Source organism: Balaenoptera physalus (genome assembly GCF_965194825.1).
Source record: "Balaenoptera physalus genome assembly, chromosome: 6".
NCBI lineage: Eukaryota > Metazoa > Chordata > Mammalia > Artiodactyla > Balaenopteridae > Balaenoptera > Balaenoptera physalus.
In genome coordinates this window covers 92,813,194-92,833,540 of record NC_138885.1, presented here as the reverse complement: position 1 = coordinate 92,833,540, position 20,347 = coordinate 92,813,194, and the positions used below count along the sequence as shown (strand labels likewise).

The following is a 20,347-nucleotide window of genomic DNA, read 5'->3' as shown; positions in this document are numbered from 1 at the left end:
CATAAATACTTGATTCTGTTCACAGTGGGGAGGCACTTCATTTGAAAGAGAAAATGGGAGCTTGGAGTTGAGACATGTCTGCTTGTCTCCTTTTTCTTTTTTTATTTCTCTTTTCATCTCCACATTTCCCCTCGTAGGTTTCTTCCCCCTCTTTCCCCAACTAACCCCCTCCTCCAACTCCTAGGAAGTTGTTGATGTCAGTGGCTACGCATTTCTATTTATGGATTTACCGCCGAGGCCCTGATTCTCGGCCGGGTGCGGAAGAGGTGCCTCAGGAGCGAGTCCCACAATCTGCCATCCTGTGTCGGGGCGGGGGGTGGGGCGGGGGTGGAGTGGGCGGGAGCCCTCCTCCTCCTCCTCCTCCTCCTCCTCCCTGCTCACGTCCGCAGGCCGACCTCCGCTTCGGAAACGCACAGCGGAGGTTTTAAAAATCCAACCAGTAGGGGGCACCAGAGGCGGCCTCCAGAACCCGGTAAATCCAGGAACCCAGTCAGGTCTGCAAAGCGCTGTCTGGCTTTCTCTCTCACCCGCCCGTCAGAAATGGGTTTCCACATCGAGGTATGTGACTTCTCGTTAAAGCACGGTTGATACCAACATATCCCACCTTTGGGTTTTTTTGTTTTGGTTTGGTTTTTTTCCCTCGCAGCTAGCACACTGATAAAAAAGTAAAGGTATTTTGTGTGAACGAACTCCTAATATGGTCAGACCCCGGTGAAGGGAGGGAGGGGGTGAGTCGGGGGGCGGGGGGGGGCATTAATGGAAAGGAAAGAAGAGTAGAAACTGCTGATGCTGATAAAGATCAATTTTGTGTGATGTCCTGGCCTGCTTCAGAGTGGGAGGGCGACAGTGGAAGGAATCCACTGAGTGTGCCAGTGGCCCATCAGGGTACGTAACTGAAATCTGCTGGGCAGAAATTTGTTTCCAAATCCTTCCAGATGATTTATAGTAAACATGAAATTAGTCATTTACACGGAGTAGGTTGAGGAAGTAGGGAAAACTGAAGTCAGTGATTAATCTAATGAAGAGCTATTAGCCTCAAGTAGTAAGGGGGAGGGGGAGGCAGGGGGGACACCTCCCCCTCCCCGACCCCACCCCCCTTTCTCTGTGTTTGGGGGCTGGTGGGGCTTCCTAGACTTTTCCTCAGATGGCTTTGCTTTGGGGGCTACTTCTAAAGGAAATAAGACTACTGCGACTTGAATAAACCAACTGGTGGGAACAGCCCCCCTCCTTTCGCGAGGGAGGCACAGGCAATGCCCCGAGGGCGCTGGTTTGCCATGGCCGCGCAGGGGAAAGCCAGGATTAGAGCTGAAGACCCTCAGTCTGCTGTTCCTCTTTCTGACTGCAAGGTTCATAATTCAGTCTAGGACTTGATTTGACAGGACTGAGCCACTCATTTATTGCAGGTGATATGAGGTCTCCTGGAATACAGCCACGGGGCTGTGTGAATTTGGAGAGTTTAGGGCATATGAGATATTTGCAAGGCCTTCGGAGTTGTGGAATTATCGAACGACAGCACATTTTCCTCAGTCACAGACTCTCTTGAAAAAGAAAACCTTCTAGATCCCTTAGAAAGGGTGTCTACAAAGCAGGCACGTAAAAAAAAAAAAAAACATGCAAATGTTGGTTCTGTGGTTCCTCAGTAGCAGTAAGGGTCGACTGGGCTGTGTTTGAGCGCAGGGGAGGCCTGACCCAGGCCCAGGGTCCTAACAGGGAGAGTTCAGGTTCTTCCTCAGAACCGGCTAGGCACACACAGGAAAACAAAGCTACCTTTATTATTACTGTTTTTTTAATGAGTGTGAGGGAAGAGGAGAAAGTCAGGAAGTTGGAGGTAAGGGAGGAACAGAGACCTTGCCGGTGCCACCCCCAGTCCTGCCACCCCGCTGTCGCCCGGCTGGGGGAGACCTGAGAGAGCCCTGGGCTGTGGGGCTTCTGGCCCAGCTTCTCCGAGACCCGCGAAGCTCTAGGAATTCCCCCGAGTTGTCTCTCTAGAGTGAATCTGAAGACAGTGCCAGCCTCAAAACTTCAACTGAAGGAACAAATTTATAAGTATTTGCGAACATACGTCCTTGAACCACTAATAGATATTCTTAATCTATTCAGATAAAGCATTTTTCCCCTTTCTTCACAGTATCCTTGCATTTTTTTCTTGATTGCAATTTTTTCCTCCCTATTAGGAATGAGAATTGGAGTAGAAAAATGGGCCCATTGGCACAAAGTCTTAGTGCCTACTGCCTCGATGGAGGATGCCTTTCTGTGTTTCCTTGTTCCCTTTTTGACTTTGCAGAAGTCAGGGAAAGGCCTATTCAGCTTATTTGCGCACACGAAGAGCCAGACAAAACAGTCCAAGTTGAGTTAAGACATTCCAAGTCTATGAGTTAAGGAACATTTGTGATTTTATAGTCTACTTGTCTCATTTAATTGATGAGGCAAATGAGGCCCAGAGAGGTGAAGAATCTCACCCAAGGTCACACAGCAAGTAGGGACAACAACCCCAAAGTCCAGTATCATGCTCATGCAGAGTCAGTACTGTACCTGCTTCTCTGGCTTTTGGGTCAAAGGTGAGGTTTCATTAAGATTCATGTGAAGATCAGTTCTGGATTCAGTGTTTGCTATGATGAAAATCAGAGAGAAAAGGGTCAAGGTTGTCAGACCTAGGTCTCATGAATTTTTATATATACCATACCCATACACACCTAGCTCATATGTGTAAGATTGGAAACACACACATGCCTGTGGCATTCATATTTACTCACCAAATAACACATGTAACTTCTACAGGCACAGTCTAAATGCCACGTTAAATACAGTGTTGAGACTTTGTATTCAAATTTCTTGTTTTGGTTGCTCTTTAAAAGAACAAAAGTAAATTCTTTGTGCTACTAAAATTCAGATAAAGCTGAAACTAAGAAGGAAATATTGATGGAAAAAAATCTGCTGATCCTGCTGAATATAAATTTTGTATGATCCTGCTTCACTGAGGTAGGAAAATGCTTCTGCAACCTTCCAGACAGAGAGATCAGAGACTTCCCTTTTCCCTCATGCTGTGGAAGGGCAACATGAGAAGTGAAACATGAAGCAAACAAAGGCAGAGGCCAAAAAGGGGCTGATGGGAGGGGACTAATGGAAATCATGGCGCTCACCCTGAAGCAGGCACTACGCAGGCACCGATATGTGGTTGGCGTGTAATCTGCACGACTCTCCTCCATGGTTGTGTTATCATACTCTCTATAGGTGTGGAAGCTGAGGCTCGAAAGGTAAAGTAACCCACCCAAGAATGAGGTTTTGAGTAAGGATTTGAGTCCAAGACTGCCTCACTCAAACCTCATGCTGCAAAGGGATAGGATTGATTTTGTTTTCCTTTTTTTCCCCTAAGAAAGTAAATTAAATGTTTATAAAGGAATGTTTATTTGAGGGACAGATTTAGCTAAGTGCATGGCTCCCCTGACAAGGATTTTAGTCTCTTGTGTGGGACCAGTGTCCAACAAAACGTTCTTTACATACTTGCTACTCCTAAGTAGCTCTGTTAAGAGTCTGGCCATATGTGATTCTGCATCTTTGCCTCTTTGACCTAAAGCCTCTACTCATTCCTTGTGGGCTGACCTCCCCTTTTCTGTTGTTTCTCAGCTGTTCTCATCTATCTTGTTTGAAAATGGCTTCTGCACAGATTTAAAACATTTCTTATTTAAGACAGCTGGGGAAACTGAGGCCCAGAGAGTGACTTCCCGTGACTGACTCAAGACCATACCTTGAAAGAGCACAAGCCCAGAACCTGAACCCAGACCTCCTGACTTAGCGTCTCCTACTCTCCCCTCTACCTCACACTGCCTCCTGTTAACCTCACTTGGTCTTGCCACACCACAGCTGCTTGGCCCGGATCCGTCCTCTGCACAAATCCAGCCCAACAGAATTGTGTTGCGATGAGGTTCACTTCACTGTGGCTTGGAAGGAACCATGGGTCTCTTAGAAATGAAACTTATAAATTCTAATGCATAAGGAAAGTTCTTGCAACACCAGGAGAATGAATCAGTCAGCCAGAGTTCAAGAAATGTAAACACATTTTTAGATAGGAGACTGAAAAATTGCTTAAGACTTCTCCATTTCTTGGGTCAAGACCCTGGTAATTTACTGAGGTCCGAGCTGTCAAGGAGGAGACACAACTCAAACTGCATTCCTGGGAGATAAAGCAAGGGGGGTGGTAAAACTTTCTCCCTGAACCATGTGGCAGAATCTACCCCTCTTATCAAGTTGAAGAAACTGACCCATCAACAAACGCAGGCAACTGGCTGTGAACACAGGCCTAGTTCTTTCCCATTATTCCGGAGCTGGTGTGTACATTCACAGACTACAGACAACACAACTTCCAGGCCTGCCTGAAACTGGGAGCTCAGAGTCTTTCTGTGATGAACATTTCTGCCACGAAAGAGATAAACAGAAAACACATTCTTTCCCTGGCCGCCCACCATCAGGCCTGAGTAGATTTTCAAACGCTAGCATTAATCTAGCCACAGGCTTTTAGCAAGGAGATAGCATTCCCACCAGATAATCAGGCAGTTTCAGAGATGACCCTTACTAGATGGGGTCTCATCCCAAACCTCTTCTGCCTTCTTCAAATCATGGGATCCTTCAGCAAACACTCAAAACTTGAAAAGCAGGAAAGAGCATCTGATGCTAGCATGGAATATGGGTGCCTTAAAATTTCCTTCTATTTCAGCCTATGTTGGCCATGTTCAATTCCCAAGTTGTTTATTGTTTTAAATAAAAATGAAACATAGTCCTATTTATTCCCATTGTTTCAGAATATTTATTTCCCTTGGTATAGGATGCTCATCTGGTATCAAAATAGAGACTGAACTCCAGAAAGTCACCTTATCAGGCACAGTGGACCACCTGATTCCTTCCTAGATGCGTGTCAGGGCTTGTGAGAGAACATCAGACCTGCAGGCTCCAAAGTGGCCAAACATTTGGTAGGTACAAGGGCAGGAGCTATCGAAAGTGCTGGCAGGAGCCTCTACATTATGTGTAGGGTCTTTTTCCACACATACCATTTCTGAGCCATGAGTACCTTTTGACCACTAGTGTGTACTCATGGAACTCCCCCCCCATAACTTGCAGTAGTTCATCATTGAGGAGGGGATGTATCCATTGCCAAACAGATCTCAGAAAGTACCTTTGCCTTCTCACAGCTTTGCATGTGGACTTGCAGCAGAAGCCAATGGGAGGAGGCCTCAGAGTCAGCCTCTGTACCTTCATGGTTTTGTATTTTTGGTCAAAAATGGAAAATACAAATTCCAGGTTGTTAAAAAAAAATTCTTCCCAGTAGAAAATAACCATAAAAGGAAGGATAATTCTGGTCCCTTTACATAGCCCTGCTGATCTTTCCTTCTTTACTTTATATAATAAGACTCAAGATGCCTATGACCTGTAGAGCTTTCATCGTGTTATAATAAATCTTGAGCCTGTTTGTTTAATGCAGGAGATCAAGACCCAAGATGGCCTTTTGGTATTGTCATCATCAAATTCTTGGAACAAGATTTAAGACCTTGTTTATGCTACACATTTTCACTTTAAATCTTCCTGGTTAAGAAGGAGGGTGAGATGGGCATATCAAACAGTTGCTTAAGACCTGAGAAAGTCTCCAGCCTAAAGACATACCCCAGGGAGCTCTATTAAAGGAGCCAAGTAGATCTAGAAGATATGAGTCAGTCTGAATTTAAATATGGAAATGCCTAGTAAATGCAAGGACAATATTTTTCTTCTAATTTGGAATAACTTCTTTTACTTACTTATATCTTCTTAGACCAAGGCTTGCTCAGTCTCAAGAGTCTAGCTTTGGGAACACCATCTTCTCTCAAAAGTTCGTAAATTATTTTTTATGGAGAGGTCCAAAGGTACATGGCAGCTTACCAAGCCCCAAATGGAAGGAAAGCTAGATGATGGAAATGAAATTCGAGTTGTGTAGCAATAAAATATCAGCTACACGAGAAAACCTCCAATCGATATACATCATAGGATTAATAAGGATGCCTGTGGTGGAAGATGGTATGGAAGAAGGGAATTCAAAAAAGAGGCTGAAGGTAGAGCTACATACAAAGCAGCCAATCAATTCAATTCAATATTCTGCAGAAAATATTGTTCTTGGTCACTTGCTCTCAAACAAGTGTAGATATCTGGTCTCCCAGCCTCTGGTCTTACCCCCTTCAATCCATTCTCTACATAGCCGGGAGAGTCATTTCTCTAAAATAAAAATCTGGTTATGTCAATTTCTGTGTAAACAGGATCTCACAATCTTTAGGATAAATTCCTTAGTTGCTGCTTATGGGCCTTCATGATCTGGCTACTGCCTACCCCACCAGCTGTATTTCTCACTACTTCCTCCCCTACATGTACCTTGGGGTCCAGGCATTACAGGCTGCTTACATTTCTCCCATGCCACCATGTTCTCTAACCTTCATATGGTCCTTTTCCCTGGAGCATTCTTTCCTCTTTTCTACTTGGCTAGTTCCTACATATATCCTTAGAAACTCAGCTTAGGTGTCCTCTCCTTCCAAAAGCCTTCCTAAACTCCAGGCTGAGTTAGCCTGTGCTCATCCATAGCTCTCAGCACGTTCCACTACTGTGGATGACTTTAAGGCATGGACTTTATCTCTCAACTGTATCCTTATGCCCAGCACATTATTTGGCATTAGTAGATGGTCAACTAGTGTTTGCTGAATGAATGAATGAACAATCTTTATGTGCTCTGTAAAACAGACACACTAATTCTTTCTATTGGACATGTTCTGATGCTGGTGTCTTCATTAATTTTCAAATGAGTAATTGCTAGGAATGAAGACAACAGCAAATGTAAATCCTTAGGCCACAGGGAGATGTGTGAAAGAAGCAAGAGAGAAAGCAGGAGGAAAAATTTCCTTAAGAAAAGCCTCATGCTTCTTTATGGTCTTTTTGATGAGAAGATACCACAAATGTCTGAAGAGTGATGAAACAGAAGACAGTATTTATGGATTACTAGTTAATAAAAGTTATTTTTTGATCACTCTGACAGAACAAAACTTAATATTCTCAACTTTATTATAGTTGAGAAATATAGCTGATATATACACACACAGACATCTTGAAATCCATACCAGCTTTAAAATGCATTGTGCTAAGCACGACTTCACTGCTTGAGCAAGGTCCTGATCCCTCATGCATATCATACACTAAATGGACAGTGGATCCTGGCTTTAGGAGGGACACATCCTGAGAGTTTCAAGAGTCCTTAGATTTGTGAATACCCCTAGCGTGTATTCATGTGACCAGTAAAACTAAAGTAGAAATGAAAAAGGAGGGGGAGTTCTTCAGACTCTTAATGAGTTGATAGATAAAGGATTAGAGTGATTTATAAAACTATTTTTTGGCAGAGAATCATCAAATTGTTAGACAACTTCATTTTCTCTTAATTCCATCACCAGTCCCAGCAATTGGCCTACTTTATAGGGCCATTAAAGAAAGAATCAGGGGATGGGGGTGGGGAGGAGGGATAAGTTGTGAGATTGGGGCTGACATATACATACTACTATATATAAAATAGATAACTAACAATAACCTGCTCTATAGCACAGGGAACTCTACTCAGTACTCTATAATGGCCTACATGGGAAAAGAATCTTAAAAAAAACAAAAACAGAAGTAGAGTCATAGATGTGGAAACAAACTTAATGGTTACCAGGACATGGGGGGGAAGAGATAAATTGGGAGATTGGGATTGACATAAATACACTACTATATGTAAAATAGATAACTAATAAGAACCTACTGTATAGTACAGGGAACTCTACTCAATACTTTGTAATGGCCTACATGGGAAAATAATCGAAAAAAAGAGTGGATATATGTATATGTATAACTGATTCACTTTGCTGTATACCTGAAACTAACACAACATTGTAAATCAACTATACTCCAATAAAAGAATTTTTAAAAATCAATGTTCTTCTTTTTAAAAAATAACTTCACAAGAGCTCTTGCACATGTTACAGTGAATACAGACCACAACGCTGAGGTTGGCTGGGTGTATTCACTAGCTTAGTGATGGTCTTCTGTCTCCCAGCCTCGCCATATCTATGATTTGACTTCCTGCCTCCGTAAAATGACAAATTGTATGTGTCCCTGACTTCTGAAGTCATTTGCCAATAGTCAAAACTGGCTTTCAAGTCCACAAATACCCAAAGTCTGCCATCTATATAATTTTTAAAAATTCTATCATTTTTATCTGAAAATATTCCTTGGGGCAGAGATCAAGATGGCAGAATAGAAGGACGTGGAGCTTACCTCCTCCCACAAGTACATCAAAAATACATCTAATGTGAAACAATTCTCACAGACTACCTACTGAAAATATTCCTTAAGACCAAAAGACCAAAAAGAAAACAAAAAGTTGTAAAAGCTCTATAGATTCCAATGAAGAGATGTTTTAAATTGCTCTTTGAAGAAGAACTACAATCCTGCAGCCTGTAGAACAAAAACCATATTCACAGAAAGATAGACAAGATGAAAAGGCAGAGGGCTATGTACCAGATGAAGGAACAAGATAAAACCCCAGAAAAACAACTAAATGAAGTGGAGATAGGCAACCTTCTAGAAAAAGAATTCAGAATAATGATAGTGAAGATGATCCAGGACCTCGGAAAAAGAATGGAGGCAAAGATTGAGAAGATGCAAGAAATGATTAACAAAGACCTAGAAGAATTCAAGAACAAACAAACAGAGATGAACAATACAATAACTGAAGTGAAAACTACACTCGAAGGAATCAATAGCAGAATAACTGAGGCAGAAGAACGGATAAGTAACCTGGAAGACAGAATGGTGGAATTCACTGCTGCAGAACAGAATAAAGAAAAAAGAATGAAAAGAAATGAAGACAGCCTAAGAGACCTCTGGGACAACACTAAACGCAACAACATTCCCATATAGGGGTCCCAGAAGGAGAAGAGAGAGAGAAAGGACCCGAGAAAATATCTGAAGAGATTATAGTCGAAAACTTCCCTAACATGGGAAAGGAAATAGCCACCCAAGTCCAGGAAGTGCAGAGAGTCCCATACAGGTTAAACCAAAGGAGAAACACGCCGAGACACATAATAATCTAATTGGCAAAAATTAAAGACAAAGAAAAATTATTGAAAGCAACAAGGGAAAAATGACAAATAACATACAAGGTAACTCCCATAAGGTTAACAGCTGATTTCTCAGCAGAAATTCTACAAGCCAGAAGGGAGTGGCATGATATACTGAAAGTGATGAAAGGGAAGAACCTACAACCAAGATTACTCTACCCTGCAAGGATCTCATTCAGATTCGATGGAGAAATCAAAAGCTTTACAGACAAGCAAAAGCTAAGAGAATTCAGCACCACCAAACCAGCCCTACAACAAATGCTAAAGGAACTTCTCTAAGTGGGAAACACAAGAGAAGAAAAGGACCTACAAAAGTAAACCCAAAACAATTAAGAAGATGGTCATAGGAACATACATATGGATAATTACCTTAAACATGAATGGATTAAATGCTCCAACCAAAAGACACAGGCTTGCTGAATGGATACAAAAACAAGACCCATGTATATGCTGTCTCCAAGAGACCCACTTCAGACCTAGGGACACACACAGACTGAAAGTGAGGGGATGGAAAAAGATATTCCATGCAAATGGAAATCAAAAGAAAGCTGGAGTAGCAATACTCATGTCAGATAAAATAGACTTTAAAATAAAGAATGTTACAAGAGACAAGGAAGGACACTACATAATGATCAACGGATCAATCCAAGAAGAAGGTATAACAATTATAGATATATATGCACCCAACATAGGAGCACCTCAATACATAAGGCAACTGCTAACAGCTATAAAAGAGGAAATCGACAGTAACACAATAATAGTGGGGGACTTTAACACCTCACTTACACCAGTGGACAGATCATCCAAAATGAAAATAAATAGGGAAACAGAAGCTTTAAATGACACAATAGACCAGATCGATTTAATTGATAATTGTAGGACATTCCATCCAAAAACAGCAGATTACACTTTCTTCTCAAGTGCACACGGAACATTCTCCAGGATAGATCACATCTTGGGTCACAAATCAAGCCTCAGTAAATTTAAGAAAATTGAAATCATATCAAGCATCTTTTCTGACCACAATGCTATGAGATTAGAACTCAATTACAGGGAAAAAAACGTAAAAAACACAAACACATGCAGGCTAAACAGTACGTTACTAAATAACCAAGAGATCACTGAAGAAATCAAAGAGGAAATCAAAAAATACCTAGAGACAAATGACAATGAAAACACGACGATCCAAAACCTAGAAGCAGTTCTAAGAGGGAACTTTATAGCTATACAAGCCAACCTCAAGAAACAAGAAAAATCTCAAATAAACAATCTAACCTTACACCTAAAGGAACTAGAGAAAGAAGAACAAACAAAATCCAAAGTTAGCAGAAGGAAAGAAATCATAAAGATCAGAGCAGAAATAAATGAAATAGAAACAAAGAAAACAATAGCAAAGATCAATAAAACTAAAAGCTGGTTCTTTGAGAAGATAAACAAAATTGACAAGCCATTAGCCAGACTCATCAAGAAAAAGAGGAAGAGGACTCACATCAATAAAATTAGAAATGAAAAAGAAGTTACAACAGACACCGCAGAAATACAAAGCATCCTAAGAGACTACTACAAGCAACTCTATGCCAATAAAATGGACAAACTGGAAGAAATGTACAAATTCTTAGAAAGGTATAACCTTCCAAGACTGAACCAGGAAGAAATAGAAAATATGAATAGACCAATCACAAGTAATGAAATTGAAACTGTGATTAAAAATCTCCCAACAAACAAAAGTCCAGGACCAGATGGCTTCACAGGTGAATTCTATCAAACATTTAGAGAAGAGCTAACACCCATCCTTCTCAAACTCTTCCAAAAAATTGCAGAGGAAGGAACACTCCCAAACTCATTCTATGAGGCCACCATCACCCTGATACCAAAACCAGACAAAGATACCACAAAAAAAGAAAATTACAGACCAATATCACTGATGAATATAGATGCAAAAATCCTCAACAAAATACTAGCAAACAGAATCCAACAACACATTAAAAGGATCATACACCATGATCAAGTGGGATTTATCCCAGGGATGCAAGGATTCTTCAATATATGCAAATCAATCAATGTGATACACCATATTAACAAATCGAAGAAGAAAAACCATATAATCATCTCAATAGATGCAGAAAAAGCTTTTGACAAAATTCCACACCCATTTATGATAAAAACTTTCGAGAAAGTGGGCATAGAGGGAACCTACCTCAACATAATAAAGGCCATATATGACAAACCCACAGCAAACATCATTTTGAATGCTGAAAAACTGAAAGCATTTCCTCTAAGATCAGGAACGAGACAAGGAGGACCTAATGAAACTTAAAAGCTTTTCACAGTAAAGGAAACCATAAACAAGATGAAAAGACAACTCTCAGAATGGTTGAAAATATTTGCAAAGGAATCAATGGAGAAAGGATTAATCTCCAAAATATATAAACAGCTCATGCAGCTCAATATTAAAAAAACAAAGAACCCAATCCAAAAATGGGCAGAAGACCTAAATAGACATTTCTCCAAAGAAGACACACAGATGGCCAAGAAGCACACGAAAAGCTGTTCAACATCACTAATTATTAGAGAATTGCAAATCAAAACTACAATGAGGTATCACCTCACACCAGTTAGAATGGGCATCATCAGAAAATCTACAAAGAACAAATTCTGGAGAGGGTGTGGAGAAAAGGGTACCCTCTTGCACTGTTGGTGGGAATGCAAATTGATACAGCCACTATGGAGAACAGTATGGAGGTTCCTTAAAAAACTAAAAATAGAATTACCATATGACCCAACAATCTCACTACTGGGCATATACCCAGAGAAAACCATAATTCAAAAAGACATGCACCCCAATGTTCATTGCAGCACTGTTTACAATAGCCAGGTCATGGAAGCAACCTAAATCCTCATCGACAGAAAAATGGATAAAGAAGATATGGTACATATATACAATGGAATATTACTCAGCCATAAAAAGGAACAAAATTGGGTCATTTGTTGAGACGTGGATGGATCTAGAGACTGTCATACAGAGTGAAGTAAGTCAGAAAGAGAATAACAAATATTGTATATTAACACATATATGTGGAACCTAGAAAAATGGTACAGATGAACCGGGTTGCAGGGCAGAAATTGAGACACAGATGTAGAGAACAAACGTATGGACACCAAGGGGGGAAAGCGTTGGGGGGGTGGTGGTGTGATGAATTGGGCGATTGGGATTGACATGTACACACTGATGTGTATAAAACTGATGACTAATAAGAACCTGCTATATAAAAAAACAAATAAAATAAAATTCAAAAAATAAAAAAAAAAAAAATCCAAGGGGAAAGTGAAGTGTAGAGAGGTGTTGAGTTGTGATCCCCTGGAAGACTGTTGAAAGAATCTCTCTCTCCTATTCTCTCTGTTGTGTGTGTGTGTGTGTGTGTTTGTGTGCATGTGGTTGTTTGAATGTCTTCTAAATATCTAAATTAAAAAAAATAAAATAAAATAAATTGCTCTTCGAACTCCATTCCAGGGGGTATCTGGTATTTTCAATGTAGTGTTATATCCATTTTCTTACAAACAAATGGGGAGTGTTAAGCTCAAAGAGATGTAAGAATTTTTTGTTAAGGTCTTTGAGCAAATCAAGGGAACAGATAAGTTTCCTCTATTCTAAGCCCTGAAGCAGGTATTCTGCGCTTATATGCGTAGTCCCATTGCAATGGGGAGTTATTTAACGGATATAGATTTTCAGTTTTACCAGATGAAAGAGTTCTGGAGACTGGTTACACAACAACATGAATCTACTGGACACTACTGAACCATACACTTAAACATTGTTAAGATGGCAAATTTTATGTTATGTGTATTTTACCACAATTAAAATAAAATGTTAGGGGATAGGAGGAGATGAGAAATTATGCTCCAGGCAAAGGGAACTGTGTGTTCAAAAGCTTGGAAATGAGAAAGAGATTTGCATTAGCCTAAGGTCTTTTAGTTACTAGGAGTAGAGAAGACAAGGAGTAAAAGTTTTCTTTCCCTTTCCTGGATATAAAGCTTGCCATGGGGCAATTCTGAAATAGCTCAAGTTTGTCTTTGTCACTTTACCATTTCCCTTTATGTTCTTTTCTCTGTGTGCCTCTTTTTCCATATAGCTAATAATCTTCTGTTCATACAAGCCCTCCAGGGTACCCCAACAGGCAGGTATGTTTCAACCCTTAAGACTCTACTTACTCCCAAATTATCCACCTCTGTTCCCATCCCATCAGAATTTTTAGTCCCTCAGAGCAGCTGTTCTCACTAGGTTGCAAGAGGACAGCCATCTGATTACATTTTTACTGAAGTGTGAATGATTGTTAGCTTCTCAGAAGTATCAGCTTTTTAAGAGACTACTTCAGAATTCAAAGTGAATCTATTATTAGTGAGACTTTAATAGGAGAATGAAGTGAAATTGTAACATTTTCAGCCATATTAGGAAGGATATTTTTGGTCTGGAGAGCTACCCTGTAAACAGGCCTATCTGGCTTGATAATCTGTCTTAGGAGTTTGGTTCTTCCAAACTGTTCCTACTGTGTTTCAGCTTCTCCCCATATCGCTAAAAGTTGCAAATCATTTTCAGTGTTACCCACAAAATGGTGTCTGATAATAAGTAAGGGGAATTGGAGGGAAAAAAGGATGCGCAACAGAAGTCATTTATGAGTATGAGTCATTATGAAATCAGGAACTTCCTAAACTCTCACATATTGTCAGATGGAAATGTGCCTGTTTATCTTATTATTTTTTAAATTTTATTGAAATATAGTTGATTTACAATGTTGTGTTAATTTCTGCTGTACAGGAAAGTGATTCGGTTATATATATATATATTCTTTTTCATATTCTTTTCCATTATGGTTTATCACAGGAAATCGAATATAGTTCTCTGTGCTATACAGTTGGACCTTGTTGTTTATCCATCCTATATATAATAGTTTGCATCTGCTAACCCCAAACTCCCAATCCTCCACCCCCAATCCTGCTGTCCCTTGGCAACCACAGGTCTGTTCTCTGTATCTGTGAGTCTGGGAAACGTCCCTGTTTAGATTGATGTCACCATGCATAGTAGTAAAAATGTAGGTTTCTACGGTTCAAATCCCAGCTTCACCACTTAGTTGTGTGACCTTGGGCTAGTTCCTTAACCTCTCTGAGCCACACTGTCCTAGATGAAAAGTGAGGATAATAATAGAATTTAGCTCATATCATTGCAATGAGGATGAAGTGAATTAATGAATGTAAAACACTCAGCACAATGTTTGGCATAAAGATAGATAGCAATGATAGTTATCATCTTCATCATCATCGTCATATCCTCCGCTGGTGGGCTCCTATTAAGAGCTGCTCTGGCCCAGTTCCAGCCAACAAGTGAGAATGAACAGAACTGACCCTGAAACTCTTCGCACCACGGTCAGGATGTCCACCCAAGGAGAATGATGAGAGGGGTAACGCAGAATGCTGGGCTCCCCAGTATTTCTCTGCTTACAGATTTTGAGATGGGCAAGCATTTGATGGTGCCCTTTCTCCTTCTAGTTTTGCAGTCTCTAGCAAAACCAGTGCCCTCCACCCAGCTCTGGCTCCAGCCCTCGATCTGTGACCTTGTTTCCTGTTGCTATAGCAGGTCTCTCATGCAGGATTCATCATTGCCTGCCCCAAAATAAGCAGTGAGGAAGACCACACACACTTCTCTATTAATCAAAGACTATTTTTAGGAGTGAGAGAAAGTCTTTACATAATTCGTCCTTTACCCCTGGTTTGAAGCAGAAGCAGCAGTGGCAGTGGGTAGAGGATGAGCTACACTCAGTTTTTGCTGATTTCTCCACGGGGGAAATGAAATAGCAAAGGAAGCTTGGACGAGGCAGAACTGGCCTCAGTCCTCCATTTAGAATACAAGCCCGAGAGTCTTTTCCAGATAGCTTTCTAGTTTGTGGATGTGCAGTTTGAACTGTACACAACTCTGGGAGGCAATGCCCACCTCATTACAATGTGAGTTATGCACCGTATGATCTGCAAAACCCACAGGACATCTCTGCAAGTTCTCCTTCCGGGGCCAGCTCAGCACAGGCATTTGGGTCGACTTTTCTTCTCTCTCAGACCACAGCACACAGGGCTGCCCATGAGTAACTCTTGAGGATACTCCATTTCTCAGGCTCTCCAAGAAATGAATCTTTTTTCCTACTTATTAGTATATTTGGGGAGAAATTGTGTGTTTCTGGAGGTCTGGGTATGAAATAATATGTATGTGAGTCAAATAACATAGAGGAGAAGTAGAGGTGACTCTGTTGGGGAGAATCTTACCTTTCAGAAGATGTTGAATACTAGACTCCTCCTCTCCACGGCTGATATTTGAATTGACAGATTCACAGGCTGAAAAACAATAAGGGTTTTACGTGAGAGTGTGGAAAAGTCTTGAAAAAGAGCTATTTTTCTTACCCCAAGACAGGGGAAAACAAAGTGGATGGCTTGATGCCTAAGCCTCATAATGAATTAGATAGTTTTGAAAACCCTTAGATGCTATCATGGAGGGAAGGTTGATCTAGGATTTAAAAAACATTGAAGAAGATAATATTTTAATTTATTATAATATGTTTAAGGGTGAAACCCTGCAGATACTGTGATGCTTAAGTTCTGAGAGGAGAACTTTTGACAGAACAAGAGCATGAAAGAGTTAATGCCTGACACCCGCTGTGAAGAGATGTCCAGATTTGAACAGCAGATGTGCTGCGGGACCCCAGTGCGTGCAGCGATGGGGGGGATGACAGACAAGCGTGAGGAACCCCTGCTTCCAGCTGTAGCGCAAATTCAAGGGTTGGACCAGGGAGACAGGAGGGATTCTAGCCCATCTGATTCTAGCCAGAAAGATAGGCTTTTGCACAGCCCTGATGAATTTTTTTTTTGCAATCTCTTAGAGTCACTTTAGATGAGAATCATTCTCCTAGCTGTCCTTGTCTGTCAAAAGGAACACTAGTTAAAATAATGCTGTTTTAATGGCTGAGGAGAATTAGGCTGACAGACCAGAGAAAGGTAGTTAGGGGAGAGGTAATAGATAGCAAGGAGATCAGCTGAGTGAATCTGAAATGGAGGAATGGCTTTTAATGAGAAATTTGGGGGGTGTGTGTGTGCGTGTGTGTTTGTGTGTGTATGTCAGAGAGACAGAGGTATGAGAGATCAAGGAGATAGAAATAGGGAGGAAAAAGGTCAGAGGGAATCAAATATATCTGAAAAAGATTTTGAGATCTGTCTAACTACCCCCTCCCAAGCTCATTTCCAAATACATGTATGTATGTATGTGTATATATTTATGCTTCAGCGTCTCATTACTGATAATACATATACTAGAGACATTGCCGAAAAAGAATGTTTGGTTTTACTGATTTGCTAAAGTGGGGGGCTTGGAGAAGCCTGCTCCTTGGTGCTTTCCCACCTTCGTGTGCGCGCACGCAGCCGCGTGCACACACGTAACTTAGGCTGAGCAGGGCAACTTGGGATCCTGAGAACCAACACTGGAGAGAGAAAAAGCCATAATTAGTGTTAATTGTTGACCTTACAGTTCAAGAATAGATGCTCTGGAGAATGGGAAACGAGAACAAACATTAATTATTGAGTAGGGACCTTGGAGACAGACACTCCGGATTAAAAAGAGAGAGAGAAATTGCATAATGAATGTTAATTTTCCCTCAAAGAATTGAGTGGTCGGTGGTTGGAAGGGAAAAAGAGGCTAAAACAATCATGAAAGAGAAAGCTCAATGTGTGTCAGGGTGAGAGGGTGCAGGAGGGTTACACAAACACTCTCCATCACTGCTTACTGCTTTGCCTCTTCCTTACTCACAGCTCCCAAGGAATTTGCTATCAGGGTTTTCCTTAGAACTCGTATTATTTACCACAGTTGTGGGTAAATACCGCTGGGAAGCTCAGCCACTTCCCCAAGAGCACATAAGCCTGAAAACAGCCACAGTGCATGACAAGCTGAGAGGCGCTCAGCACTGGAATTTATTTTTTATGTGTCGGTGGGAGTTTGACTTTAAATAAAAGGAGGTACTCGAGCTGAGTGCCACATGGGAGAGGGCTGTGGTCCTGTGTGTGCCGCCGTGGGGTGACTCGGGCTCCAAGGCCTTGATTGTTGTTTTATCTTAATTACTGTACACAAGACACCCAGAAAGTCATCCTCTTAGCTGAAAGTGAAAACAGAAAAATGATAGTTTGAGTAGAAAATTGGAGATGAGAATTGTAGCCAATTTTGTAAAGAGACACTACAAACAGGTTTGTCACTGGCTGCTCAGAATGCTGGGTGGGCTCTCCACATCCAGTCGGCGGCCCTGGGGATTATCCCTCTGCCGCGTCTCCTGCGTCTGCCCACTGCCTTCCATCCAGGCCCTGGTCAGCTGCTGTCTGGATGATTCTACAGTAGCCTGAGCGCTCGGCCTTTTCTCTTGCCTATTCCTGGCACACAGGGTGGGTTGCATGACATCCTTCCTGAAGCACCTGTGATTTCTTGTTGCCTAAAAAGCGGCATTTCAGCTCTATCCTGGCACACAAGGCCTTCCCTGGCCTGGTCCTGGCCTGCCTTTCAGCCCCATCTCCCCCTGTGAAGCCCCTCCACAAGGCATTCTTACAGACTACTCATCATTTCCCACATGGACTCTGCTTTCTTATCTCTTTGCCTTTGTTCATGCTGGTCCCTCAGCTGGTCATGTCTTTCTCTCTTCTCTGTTTATCCACTTCTACCAGTTTCCTTCTTGTTTTTATTTTTTATTTATTTTTTACTTTTGGCTGCACCGGGTCTTAGTTGCGGCATGTGGGATCTTTTAGTTGCAGCATGCGATTTCTTAGTTGCACCATGCATGCGGGATCTAGTTCCCCAACCAGGGATCGAACCCAGGCCCCCTGCATTGGGAACACGGAGTCTTACCCACTGGACCCCCAGGGAAGTCCCTCTTTTTTTTTTTCTTTTTCTTTTTTTAAATTAATTTATTTTATTTATCTACTTTTGGCTGCGTTGGGTCTTCATTGCTGCGTGCGGGCTTTCTCTAGTTGTGGCGAGCGGGGGCTACTCTTCATTGCAGTGCGCAGGCTTCTCATTGCGGTGGCTTCTCTTGTTGTGGAGCATGGGCTCTAGGCACGTGGGCTTCAGTAGTTGTGATGCACGGGCTTAGTTGCTCCGCGGCATGTGGGATCTTCCTGGACCAGGGCTCGAACCCGTGTCCCCTGAATTGGCAGGTGGATTCTTAACCACTAAGCCACCAGGGAAGCCCCCTCTTTCTTTCTTTTTTTTTTTTTTAAATAGAATTTTGTTTATATTTATTTTTTTAAAAATTTTGGCTGCACCTCGAGGCTTTTGGGATCTTAGTTCCCCAACCAGGGATCGAACCCAGGCCCCAGCAGTGAAAGCACCAAGTCCTAACCACTGGACCACCAGGGAATTCCCTACCAGCTTCTTTAAAGTCAGTACAAATAGAGATTCCCCTGCAAAAATCCTTCCTTGTCCCGCAGGTTAGAATTCATTGCTCCTTCCTTGGAAGCCCCGCATCGTGTTGTTGAGACTTCTGTTACAGCACTCATCTCATTCTGCCTTGCAGAAGAGTCAGCTGCTTGTGAATTTTTTCTCACAGAGGCTGTGAGGTCCTTGGGGGCAGCAGCCACAGGGCCCAGGGTTGAGCCCTGGGAAGTGGGAAGGAAAGAGCACAGTCTCTGGGATAGACGGGCCTGGGAATGAATAAGCTCAGCTGCTCACCAGGTGTGATCAATGTGCACAAGGGGGTTACCCTCCTTGTGTTTCAGTTTCCTCACCTGTGGTATGTGAATGAAAATACTCCGTTCAAAGGATTATTGGATGATAGAATGAGATGACATATGTGCCTGAGCATGTTTGCTCTTGATATCAACATCCTTCTCTTTCCCTTGAACATGGTAGGCATTCTGTCCATTTGATCAAAAGAGTCGGACACAATATTATGGGTCTTCTCTCTTTTAGGTCCGGTGATATTTTACATTGGAATTTTACTTAATACTTTATGGTATACTGCAAGTATGATTGGGTTTGGTTGTCATAAAGCAATGCAATCTAGGATGGCAGGTATTATTATAGATGCATATTTTTTTTTTGGTGCTTTTTTCTCTTTATTGTGTTTTCAAGGGAGAAATACATCATCTGTTTACAAAATAGCCCTTGAAAAATACGAGTACAGTTACTATAAAACAAAGCAAACTCTAGTCACGAGACACTATGTACATCATGCAAAAGCAACAGTCTGATCTCCAGGTTATGAAAACTAGAATTAAAATGTCACTACACAGAAAAGGTCCAAGTTCCCAGCTTGGCAAAACTTGGGTGCAGTTACGTGAAACGTTTAATAAACTGAATTCTTTTTCCCCAATGTGTAAACAAAATGACAAGACTAAATCTGTGCCTGGCAATTTCAATCTAACTCTGAAGCTACACGGAACACACAGACACCTTGTAGACTTCACCTGTTAGTCTGACCATCTTTTCTTCTTAGGTGGTAGGAGGAAGGGCAAGGTGACTGTGCAGAGCAAAGATGTGGGAAGTAGAAATACTGTACACTAGACATTACAAAGTATGGTGAAAAGAAAGCCTCAATTAATGCATAGCCTAAGGGAGAAAAGACTACACTCCAACTTTGGAAAATTAATTTAGAATGTTAGGGGAAGAGTTTAAGTAATTGCAGTTTAACATGAAAAATGCACGTGTGATAGAACGGAGCACAATGGAGGATTCATAAAAATGCTCACCAGAAAAATCTGTTAGGTTTGCTTTGTCCAGATTAAGAAAGAATATATAGTTGCATTATATGCTGTAACAAAGAGACTCAGAAAGATAAACATGTATTTCTGTTTCAGGTAAGAGTCTAGAGGGAGGGGTGTAGCCCAGGGTAGCTCTGCTCCCTGAAGTTATCTGGGCACTGTGCTTCCTTATATCTTATGGTTTCATCATCCCCTAGAGTATTGCCCTCTTCCACGTGGTTGAAGCTACTTCACCACTACAACCAAGTCCAATGGGAAAAGGGAGGAGGAAGGCAATGGTTTCCTTTTTTTAAAATTAAAAAAAAATTTTTTTTTTTTTTGGCTGCGTTGGGTCTTCATTGCTGCGTGCGGGCTTTCTCCTTGCAGTTGTGGCGAGCGGGGGCTACTCTTCGGTGTGGTGCGTGGGCTTCTCCTTGCAGTGG

The 20,347-nt window shown here is 41.6% G+C and overlaps 1 protein-coding gene across 4 annotated transcripts in view; it reads right to left on the bottom strand.

The window, feature by feature from the left end:
* KIAA2012 overlaps positions 1–20,347 on the bottom strand; it is a 126,173-nt gene that overhangs the window by 55,803 nt on the left and 50,023 nt on the right. For all 4 annotated transcript variants that reach the window (XM_082466983.1, XM_082466985.1, XM_082466984.1 and 1 more), the window contains 2 exons: positions 15,462–15,530; positions 2,533–2,609 (listed from right to left, as the gene is read on the bottom strand). In XM_082466983.1, the coding sequence (XP_082323109.1) occupies positions 2,533–2,609; positions 15,462–15,530 (146 nt within the window). The remainder of the gene's footprint in view (positions 1–2,532; positions 2,610–15,461; positions 15,531–20,347) is intronic.